The 12,105-nt window shown below is 38.4% G+C and overlaps 1 protein-coding gene across 2 annotated transcripts; it reads right to left on the bottom strand.

The window, feature by feature from the left end:
• Positions 1 to 4,507: 4,507 nt before the first annotated feature.
• On the bottom strand, positions 4,508 to 8,573 carry LOC148028243 (laccase-12-like). 2 transcript variants are annotated; one of them, XM_087690026.1, is made up of 7 exons: positions 8,363 to 8,573; positions 7,895 to 8,049; positions 7,452 to 7,696; positions 7,209 to 7,337; positions 6,653 to 6,869; positions 5,266 to 6,014; positions 4,508 to 4,985 (listed from the first exon to the last, which is right to left on the bottom strand). In XM_087690026.1, the coding sequence occupies exons 1-7, from the start codon at positions 8,537 to 8,539 to the stop codon at positions 4,855 to 4,857; spliced, it is 1,803 nt and encodes a 600-aa protein (XP_087546152.1). In that variant the 5' UTR covers positions 8,540 to 8,573; the 3' UTR covers positions 4,508 to 4,854. The 2 variants fall into 2 exon arrangements, with proteins under 2 accessions (XP_087546152.1, XP_087546153.1); XM_087690027.1 differs by lacking the exon at positions 7,895 to 8,049 and having other exon boundaries at positions 8,363 to 8,496.
• Between the last annotated feature and the right edge of the window lie 3,532 nt (positions 8,574 to 12,105).

Below are 12,105 nucleotides of genomic sequence, written 5' to 3'. Positions count from 1 at the left end.
ATAAATGATGTCGATTAGCAACCTTCAATGGTGTGCACTCTCTTAAATATAAAAGCTTACCCCTCTAATTGGTGAGGTGGTTGCAACTCCTCTTTGCTTGTATTGCCGATAGCTCCTCTCTGATGGTGACTTCTTTTCCCTTACAATGGTGGCTCCTCCTCAACCTTGGGGGCTCTTCCCCCTTGCGATGGTGTCACAAATCTCCTCTTCTTGTGGTGAGGGTGTTAAAGGGTAGAGATGATGAGAAAGTGTCAATAGTAGTGAAGAGAGGGCTATATAGGAAGAAAGGGAAGATGATGGTAATGTAGGAAGAAGAGTAGGGTTGGAGATGGAGAAAAGGAGAGAGCAGAGATAAATAATAGAAAAAGAAAGTGTGATTGTAAGGATGGGGGCTCACATAGATGGAGGGTTTCGAGACAGTTGTGATTGTGCAAACCATTTTTTTCCCCAACACTAAGTGGATGCTTCAATCAAGAGTGTTGTACGTGTTTTCTTATTTTCTCTATCAAGGGTGCGACAAGATTCTAATGTTCCACAATGGTACAAAGGCCAAATGTTAATGATCTTGGCCAATACAAGCAAGAGACAGTGGTACTGAACCAAAAAGGATGTGATCAAGCTTGATGAACCCTATCTTAAACAATAGAAATAAATAATCATGTTGCGCCAATTTTGAGGTAGTCTGTCGAGTCAATCTACGATAGCTTGAAGGTGTAGATGCTAAGTGTTGCACCTATTGATTCCATGCTTGTGTGTTTGTTGTCCTTCATAGACTACTGATGCCAACGTGTTGGTGCATCCTTGTCTCTTTTGCCTATGGAATCAACATATTGTTGACATTGATGATAATTGTTACAAGGCCAAGTGGAACTACAAGGCATGAATAACCTTGTTTGTTATTGGTGATTTCCCTTGATGACATTCGATGACTAGATGATTGCTAGAAGATTGACACATGTGTCTGCTACTCCCACAAGTGGTTTGTCTCATTGCTTCACAACAAGTTGTGGAGGAGGCAGCAATGATGATGCAAAGGATTGAGGCATTGATGTAAAGCAAGGAAGATGGAGGGTGAAGACTTCCACAAGCAAAATGCCAAAAGGTTGCATGCTTTTCTTATTTTAATTTTGACATACGAGTTGCATTATTGAGTTAATCATTAGTGATGATAACTGGGAGTTTGTTCATTGTTCTTATTTGGAACTCTCACATTCTCTCTCTCTCTCTCTCTAACATGTATTTTCCATGTGGGAGATGTATTTCCCTTGCTCCTCTATCTCCCAATTGTGTGGTCTACGACCTTTGTCGTTCGCATGAATTTAAGATACCAAAAGCACGATTGTGTATTGTGCTTTTTTATGAGTTGACAATTTATAGTTGATAGGTCGATGAGTTGACAATTGGACAATTGACGATTGACAATTGATACATTGACAAGTTATGTTTTGATGAGTTTGAATAGTAGCAAGTTGACAATTGTGTCATGGAGTTGATAAGTTGTTAAGTTAGCAAGTCTCCCTATTTTGAAAAGTTGATAATTTTGTTTCTATGATGATGAGTTGATCGCTTTATGTTGATGGATTGGCAAGTTTAAATGTCAACAAGTTGACTAGTTTTGTGTGATGAGTTGACAACTTGATGAATTTTCATGTTGATTAGTTGACCAGCTGACAAATTCTCCCAAATGACAAGTTTTCTTGTGTTGGCAAGTTGACAAGTTGGTATGCTAACACACTTTTTGCATTGGTGAATTGACAAGTTTATTGATTGACAAGTTCGTATCAAAGTATCAACAACTTCATATATTGATAGGTTGAGACATTTGATAGTTGACAAGTTATGTGCTGACAATTGACAAGTTTGTGGGTTGATTGGTTTGCAAGTTTCCTATGTTGGTGCATAACCAATTTACAAGTCAAATTGATAAGTCATGTCTTGGTTGGTACTTTGATGGGTTGATAGGTTAACAAATTAACAAGTTGACACGTTTGAGATAGTAACAAATCATACATGTGATGAGTTGATCAGTTGGTATGCCAACAAGTATACAGATCGATGTGTCAATGACTTGATAAGTTCCCATATGTCATGGAATTACAAGTTTTATGTATTGACATTATGTGTCAATGACATTGACAAGTTATGTTGATGAGTTACGAGTTGACAAGCTTCTGCTCAATGAGTTGATCATTTTTGTGTTAATGGAAGAGTTTATGTATTGGTGAGTTGGTGCATTGACCAGTTGATGAGTTGACAAGTTAAGAAATTAACAAGTTGACAAGTGACAAGTTGACATTGATAGGTTGACAATGACAAGTTGAGGAGTTGACAAGTTCTTAATTGATCAGTTAACAAGTTGTGACAAGTTGATATCTTATGTCTTGGTCGGTTGATTGATAGGTTGATAAGTTGAAAAATTGACAATTTGATGAGTTGACAAGTTATATGTCGATGGGTCGGGATTTGATGAATTGAGTATGGATGAGTTGTGGTGGGGTTTCAAAGTCAGAAAAACTTGCAATATTTTAATATGCCTAAAAGAAAATTCTAAAAAAGACAGACTCAAGTAACCACTTCTTGTTCTAATCAATCTTTGAATGCATCACTACTTCTAGCTCTCTCACTCACATGTTACCCAACATGTTCAATGCACCACACATAGGAGAATTAAATAGAAATAACTAATTGGAGCTCTTTCTTCCTTACTTGCTTATGTTGGCTTGCAACTCTCCTCTTATGAGAGTGGTCGGGTGGTGGTAGCTTCCCTTCCATAAAGGCTAGGCATTTATACTTGTGTAATGGCTAGACAATTGTTACTCTTCCTCTCTCCTTGTGCAAGTCATCGTGGTGGTGGGTGGTGGGTGGTGAGGTGAGAAGAAAGGGATGGTGGTGGTGGAGGGTATGGTAGAAAGAAGGTGATGGTGGTAGGGAAAAAAAAATATGATAGGGAAGAAGAGAGAGATATAAGTAATGGTAGCAAAAGGCGAAGGAGTATAGCCTTCTATGGTGTTGCCACGTGCATGCTGCTTGATTGGGTGAAATTTATTGTTTTGGTCTTGTCATATGCATCCAATGTAAAGATTGACCACTATTCACACTCCAAAATGAATGACGTTTACCATAGAAATGATTGCTTTTAAAGAGATAAACCTTTTACTTTTAACTTGCAAGAGTCTATTTCATTAGATTTTGAATTAATTAAATTTAGATAAGACCACCATTGGGGGAAAGAGGGGAATTTTATAGTGTAAATATTGGATTTTGCGTAAACCAAAAGGCTCTTCATGTTTCCAAATGTACTTTGCTAAGTCGAGAATCAACTTGATATTTCTTCTCTTTTATTAATTAGGACAAGCTTGAAAATCACTTGCTCATTTAACAACACTAATGTAGAAGAAGAGCACAACAAACCATGTAGCCATTATGATGTTCATCTTTCATACACCATGGCATCAGCCATTGTTTGATGGTATTTTCTTAGACAATAGAGTAATTTTAGTGCCAGATGTGATTTAAACAAAGGACAAGCTAGCATATATCATATAAAAAACCATGTTCTTCATGAAAATTAAATCCAAATATTCTAAGGTTATTAAATACACAGGGTCATGGATTATGAAGCATTGAATGGTGTTAGGACCTAATCATTCCAATAATTTTAAAATGATCCAAGTTCCATGCCAAATTTGTAAAACCATGTTGTCTAAACCAAGTATAATAGTCCTCAACCCTTGTGAATTAACATATAATGATTTAAATATTCTAAAATATAAATTGATATCAATACTAACATCCACAATTTACAACATATACATTGATGCATGCTCCAACTTTGGAACCATAAAGTACACATGCATACACTCACATCCCACAAAAGCCAACTAAAGGCCCCAAACATACATGATATCCAGCCAACTTATTATTGTTTAATTGTAGAATCATATAGGCGAGTGTATATTAGTGTAAATGCCATAGTTTATTGAAGCATGTAGTAGCCACTACAAGAGGGTGATGATATACTTTAGGGCTTATCTATGAACACCATATAGTTGTACAAAGAATATCTAAATAAGCTATTAAATACTTGTAATAATGCATGAGCTAGGTTGTTTATATGAGACACAAGCCATCCTCTTCAAAGATTGCTTTTGGACAATGTAATTTGGTTATTTTCCTATGTATGATTGATTGATCTCTAACACTCATTGCAAATACCTCTTCAATCTCTAGTCCATATAGAGAGTATAGATGCATATGCACTTGCAAATATGTAGAATACAAACACCGCTAGACAATACATAATAGCTTAAATTTTAATTTGGTAAAGAAATGACATCAATTTGGTACTTTTTGTATAATACTTAATTAAAATGGAAATAACAAAACAAAATTGGGACACCAATAGATAATATATAATAACTTAAATTTTTTTTGCCAATAAAGTGGCAATAAACTGGCAATTTTTGTACAATCCCTAATCAAAAGAAGGATAGTAACATAGAAAAGATATTGTAGCCACCAATAACATAGAGAAGATATTGTAGCCATTATTGTTTCCATTTTGACAAATTTAATATCTATCTTTTACAAATTGTTATGAAAAGACAATTTCTTGCCATGGTAGTCTATCTAGAGGACACATAACACAAGGTCATTGTTTAGTTTTTTTTATAAAAAGGAACTTGTTTGAGTACAAAAAATTGTGGAACTTGTGAAATTCAAAATTCAAGTGGCCATGTCAAGTGTGGCCACAAATTCTCTTTCTTTAAGTTGCAATTTTGACAACCTATTCGTTGGATCCTGCTAGATAAAAGAATGTCTATGAATTTTGAGATGAAATGATTTGTGTATAGTTTAGCAAGAAGGTAGGTCAAATGGAGGGGGTTCAAGCATTTGCTGAGCACCAATACCATTGTTGACTAGGAATGTTGTTTCTAATCCCCAACTTGTGTGGACCTCCAAATGACAATGCATGAACCAAACACCTGAAAACCCCTCATAAAGCCAATATATCATATACATTTTAAAGCAAGTGACATGAAATTTATGCTGATTGATAGTAATAAATCAAGCATCTCATGATCCATTAATATGATGATTTTTTATTTAGTTTAGTATTACGATCAATTTGAAGTGCTTTGCAATTTGGCACAAAGCTCTTTTTACATTCTCATTTGTTTCCATCCATGTCCATTTTAACCATATTGATTATCTCAATTTGATATTTCCCATTGAAAAAGCACTTTTAAAAATGTAAAATCTTACCAGGATTATCAGCTAGAAAACGTAATGCAACCCATCCTCCCTTTGGAACATTAACTGTATTGCGCTCAGGGGGATCCACCAAGTTGAATTTTTGGGGATCTAATGTACGATTATAGTTTCCAGTGCCCTCTCCCACAATAAAGAAATTGAAGCCATGGAGATGGATCGGGTGGCTCTCAGCCCCAAGGATATTAGTACCTTGCAAAATAAGTTGCACACTAGAGTTGAAAGAAAGGTGGCTAACCCTTGTGCCTATTAGTGGGGTTAGATTCTTAGGTTGTTTCCCAGTAAAATTGAATTCTATAAGAGGATTGTCTGGGAAATCGAGGGTGAAGATGTTGCTAATGGTCCTCCTTAAGAAGTACATTTGTAACAAGGCAGTGTTGGGTAGGCTAAATGAGATGTTGTTAATAGCTGCTGAGAACTTGCCTCCAGATGGGCCGTGACATTTCTTGCTATGTGAGCATGGTTTTCTTGCAAGTCCAACAGTGAAAAATAAGTGACGGTCCACATTTTGTGGCACTTTAGCTGGGTATTTGTGTGAGTTGAGGCTTCTGAGGCTAGTGCTAAAGTTATTAGCCAGCATGGTGTCATTGTAAGGTGGAAGTGTTGGCATTATCAGTTGTTGTTTCATGCCAAGATTGCCTTCTAATATGAACCCCTTGTATTCCAAAACTCCAGTTGTGGTGCTATTGTCAAAAGGAATGGTGGGGTTCGCTGAGTCATAAGCTCTTGCTGCAATGAAATACCTAGTGCATATGGAAAGCTTGTTATGTGTGACTATACATCATGAAGATATTTTTGAACATCAAATTAAGATCAAAATAAGATTATTGCAAACATACTTATAACACATGGATAGCTTTGTTGTGTACACCATCAAATCTCATATAAACAAAAAGCCCTAAGCTCAGATTTAGGAAACAATACTTCCCTCTCCAATGGTTGGACTTTCTCACCTCTAGCATACAATCTAAGAAACTTACCCTCATAAAATAAATTGTTGACTAATAGTCAAAGATGTGGCATTTGCAAGTGATCAAAAGAATAAAGAGGTCTAATATATTGTAAACAACACTCGCTATAAATTATAATATTGTAACTAGTCACTCTAGTCTAAATGAATGTTCAATTAATTGTCATATCCTTAGACTTTTGACTTTCAAATTAGTGATAACATGTCCTAAAAGCAAAGAAGACACTTCCATTTTTCCTTTATCACTATAGGAGATGCCCAATACTAAGACCACTAACATAAATGAATAATTTAGGAACCATGTTAACAACATTCAAACTAGCTTGAGGTACGGAATTTTTAAGTATCAATGATTGAAGATTAGAACTCTCAATTAGGAGCTAATTAGGAAACTTTTTCAATTAAGGATACCTGCCAACTTGTTGAGTGGTAGTGAGTAATGCATTCGTTGTTTGGCCTGGAGCAATCCGTATGACATTTGTGGAAAATGCTTTTGTGTATGTTGCATCAATCTCCACCACTGTAAGTGTGTGGTTTGCAATGCTAAAGAAAAGCTCTTGGTTCAGCCCGGCGTTGATGATTCTCAATAGGTATGTTTTATTTCTCTCAACTGGGAGCTTAAACATGTCTAGAATATGCACAGAAGATAAATTAGGGCACATAAACATTTTCTTATATAATTACATGTGTTTCCATGTATGTGTGCACGTATGATGTGTGTGTCATTTTTCCAAAATTTGGAGATATTGTTTCATTGATTTACAAGATGACTAAACTATCAAGTCTTGAAGGGTTTTGGGGGAACTTATAAAAGGTTTTATATAAGAAGTTCTTAATATTAAAGCTTTTGGGATTTAGCATCGTTTAGTCTCCAATTAAGAAATCACATTATTTTTAATCCAAAGTGCATCTATCCCATATTTTATGATGAGAAGTTTCCATGATGCTCTTGTGTTCAGCTACTTACCTTTAAATGAGCAATTATACAAAGCTCCAGGTTGACCATTAATAGTGTAAGCATCGGAAATATTGGGACCAGCCCCTGATTGTAAAGCTTGTTTGATCACTAATTCAGTGTCAGCATTCCACCATTCACCTAACATGGAATTGAATTTATTATTTGATCCATACTCAATGTGGACCATTTGTTGAAGGTAGTTCAAATGTGGTACTCATACAAATGACTATATAAATGAGTTTTTTGACTTACCAAGAACCAAAGGTATTTCATTGGTAGGAGTTGGGAAAGGATAATTTGCATCAAGTTTAGGGAGGATGATAAGAGCTCCATGGACCGTGGCACGCATCCAAGATATGTGGGCATGCCAGAAAAGGGTACCCCTTTGGCCAATGACTGTAAAGTTGTAAAGGTAGTTGTGACCAGGTTGGATTGGACATTGGGTGATGTAGGCAGGTCCATCAAACCAACCGGTGCGTAGTTGTCGAACACCATGCCTTAGAATACATGATGCAAATGAAATGTTTAAAAATAGGACAAACCTCTAAGAGAAAAGCAATGAAATCTAATACTCTTGGATGCCCATATAAGATTCAACTTAGCAATGCTCTCATTCCTTTGAATTCCTAGAGCATTGATAGCCTCAATAACAAAACTTTACTTCTATGTTGATTTCGACATAAGTGATGCCTTACCAATGGATAGTTACATTCTTATCATGCAATTGATTATTGACTTTGATGAACAACCGATCTCCCTCTCGAACATACAAGGTGGGGCCAGGAAATTGGTCATTCACAGTCACGATACGCTTGGTGTGGCAAAGACGGTTAACATTGGTATACTTGACCTAATTTGTGAAATAAATTAGCGACAATAGGTTAAAAAACCTTACTAATTGAAAGAGTGGTACAATGTATTTGTCTTTCATGAGGGTTGGGGGACCTAGCATTAAAAAAATCCATGGATGATGATCGTGATGATGAGAAGGTTTTTTGACGATGGTTTACAAACAAAATTTAGTATGTAACTCTCCAAATTAGTTTGTGGGAAGGGGGCAGATAATAGGTGATAATGATGACTAATGAAATGGTAGGAAGACGATTTAGTGAGAGGGCTAAGTCACAAAGACCGAAGAAGATAAAGGAGGACTAGAAGCTTACATGGAACTCAAAGCGGCGAGTGAAAGGTTGATGACGATGAGGATCGTGCAGATGATGGCGATGACTTATATCAGCGTAATTAACCACGCTGATACTCCATGCGGAGTCGATGAAGAAGAAGGAGCCGTATAAGATTGACAGGAAGGTCAGGAGGAGAGAGAGGGAAAAGACGGCCATGGCGGCGGATGACGAGGAGAAGAGCGAGCGCCCCCCCCCCCTCTCTCTCTCTCTCTCAGCTAAACTAAAAGCCTACACACTAATAATCAAAGGGCCAACTGTGCTTCTTTTTATACGAGCGAGCTGATCTGATATAAGCTCTTATACTATCTATCCATCACACCAATCAGTCGGTGGTGTGTGCATGTGACGTATATTGTGTTGTCCTTGGACCTTGCAACATCATTTCTTTTGCTTCAAGAAGCAAGCAAGCAGTTGCAGCCTCCTTCATTACCCAAAGATGGAGAAGCAATGCCACCTAAATAGTCCCCCACCTTAGTTAAAGCTTTCATCTCACCACAACTTGAAACCTCTACGCTTTAAAACAATACTTACAAAAGAAAAAGCAATCCAATCGATTGTTGTGGGGATTGGCCTCTCGTTAAAATGCCCCACAAATATCATATTCCACGTACACGACAACTTCTTCTCTCACCAACCCTCTCAATATGCACCTATATTCTTACCACCATACTAGTCAAAAGCCACAGCAACTGCTACAGTAGACTTAAAAGTTCTTTTGAAATGAGTTCTCCAAGAGAGTGGGAGTTGACAAATTGCAAATGCTTTGACATCTATTTCCAATATAGCCTTATATTGCAAGGTTGGCGGCTCCTAATGTCTAAGGTGACTGGCCACGTTAGATACCTTTGTTGGGGTTAATTTTAGCATGGAGGCAAGAATTCACTTTGCTTGCACATTTAATCGAAAAGGTTAGTTGTGTGTAGACACAATGGCATACTATGTAGCTAATGGTTTTATCATGACACACAAACTCCTTGTCAACTAGCTTCACGTATTCAACTATTTTGAGGAAAGGAGACAAGAAACTTAGAAAAGTAGCACCTTAGATTGAGTTGAGTGGAAGTTGCGAAGGACTTTCACTTCTAACCTATCATTATGAATCGAGGGTGGATGACTTTTACTTCCAACCTATCCGAAGTTTCAAAAAAAGTGTGTATTTTCGCTCTTCCCCCTACAAAGCGAAGCGTGAGTTGTTAGAAATGTGTGGCAGGACTGAGTTGTTAGAAATTTGTTGTGGGGACACCGGACTTAAGGAAGCTCCATATCATGACTAGCATGACTTATAGGTACTATTAAAAATAGTCATCAACATGGGAAGAAGACATTTATGTCGTCGCGACTAGGGTGAGGCTAGACGGTGCTAGTGGGTTAACTTGTCTTCGCGGTCTCTTTCACTCTAAATCACCTACCTATACATAATTGGACGTTTCCTCCTTCCCTCTCAAGAAGGCTCTAGCATCTACCACCACACCCGTTTCCGTTTTTATTTAAAGGTCCACCAAAACTGCTTCACACTTACTTGAATCGTGTTTCTTCGCTTCCCTCTTTCCAACTTTTAACCTCTCAGCCACACATACATACATAGATACATACATAGACTCCTATGATTGCACATCTTATGAGGGATCTACTACACATGCACCCTCATCCCATGGCGGCTCCACCTCTCTACTCATCAACATGTAGAGTTCCAAGGGACATGACTAAGGAGTGGCCCATGTCCTCTAGCACTTGGTGTCCACTGCATTGGGCCTCCTCTAGGGTCTTCTATGACATATCTAGATTAGCGAAGGACATTATTTGTAGTATGTCTCACATGACATAGGTGAAACTTTTGCATCTCATACATCAACAATGTCTATCTTGTAGTCAAAAGGCCATGCACTTGCATGATGAAGGACATCATTTTTAGTATGTCTTAGATGATAGTAGGTGAAAGTTTTGCATCTTTGCACATTGATAGTCAACATCTTAGTCAAAAGGCCACACAATTGAATAAAGAAGAAATATAAAAGGAAAAGAAAAGGAGGGGCCTTTGGTGGCTATGCTATGTACTCAAACTATATTGCTAGATATACGCCCTTGTTCAAGACTGAGGATACCTTTGATCTAGATGTATTACTACCTATTGTGTCGAATGAGGTATCTTCTAAGCTACCCTCCTCTCTTATCATCCCACCATATGGCCTTGTGTGAAATTGAGGCACTACCTCATCATGATGTTTACCTTTTCTTACACATGGATCCAAGCGTGTAGCCTTGGAGTTGTCATCAAGGTCAACAATGTCATTGGCGTGAACAACCAATAGGAGGGCACTACTTGAACTTACAGAAGAGAAACTTCTCCTTGTGACTATAAGTAGTTGTGGAAACCCCATTGTGATGGTTGAATGCAAATATTGGCAACCCCATTGTGATGGTCGAATGCAAATATTGGCCTTTCTGATAAAACTTGCACATGTCTAGACAAAGAGACAATGAAAATTCAATGCAAGGATTGGCCTTTTTAATAGATCTCTACACACTTGTGGATGCAAGCATGCACGCACGCACACACACACACACACACACACACACACACACACACACACACACACACACACACACACACACACACACGCACGCACGCACGCACGCACGCACGCACGCACGCACGCACGCACGCACGCACGCACGCACGCACACATAGAAGAATGGTTGTATGCATGGGTTGATGGCCTTTACCTCTAGCCATCGGTAATCCTCCTCCCTCTAGAGCGATGGCCATAAAACATGCAAGGTCGTGATAGATCTTGCCAATATGGAGCAAGTCCTTAGCCTCATCAACTTCAACCAGTAGCAACTTTGCACCCAACGTAATCATAAGAGAGAGATGCCATTTACCTACTATGAACGTTTGTGAGGAGAAAAGGAGACACCATTTACAAAATCAGTAAGAAGCATGCCTCTTTTTTTCTTTATGACATTTTTCTCATTTCTTAAATGCTCTCTTTATTTTCCTTGAAGCATGCTCTCATTATTATTGAACGTTAAATACATGAAGTGGGAGCTCACGCTCGTCCGCCAAGACCCATGGACCGATTATTGTTTCAAGCTTTTCAAGCGAGTGACTAATGGCTATCTCTCACCTAGACGTATGCTCTCTCGATCTTATGAGTGTAGTGAGCTTACCTTGATGCTCGATTGAGTAGCCTCCTCTCTCAAGCACTCCGGTAGCTCCACGATCCAAGATGCAAGCTCAAGTAAGCTCAATCCTCTACCGTCAAGCTCCATCCTCCATAGTTGTGCACATGAGAGAAGAGAAGAGAAGAGAAGAGAAGAAGAGAGGAGAAGGCGGAGAGCTTCTCCTCCATGGTCCCTCACCCTCACACACTCACTCCCTCACACTCTCACACTCCCTCTCTCAAACACAAGCACAAGCACAAGCAAGGGGAAGAGAAGAAGAGAGACACTTTAGCCACACACCAATACTACACTCTTCCATTCACTTTTTGGTCTTTATACATGCCCTTGTCCCTTTGGGCACCCATCCCCTTTTTACATGATCGAACATCTTGCCAAGGTCATCTTTTCCTATTCCCTTCTATTTACATTATCCCTTCACCTATGCCTGTCTACTCCTTACAATTTGCACACGAGAGAGCCTTGGGATCTTTTACAAAATTTGGAGGCACCTTTGCATTTTAAATGCGCCTTTCCCCTTTGCCTTCTTTGAGGTTGCC

Source organism: Lygodium microphyllum, chromosome 12, assembly GCF_053477565.2.
Source record: "Lygodium microphyllum isolate KBCC chromosome 12, Lygodium_microphyllum_v1.1.10, whole genome shotgun sequence".
NCBI classification, from domain to species: domain Eukaryota; kingdom Viridiplantae; phylum Streptophyta; class Polypodiopsida; order Schizaeales; family Lygodiaceae; genus Lygodium; species Lygodium microphyllum.
This window is presented reverse-complemented; position numbering and strand designations above follow the sequence as displayed.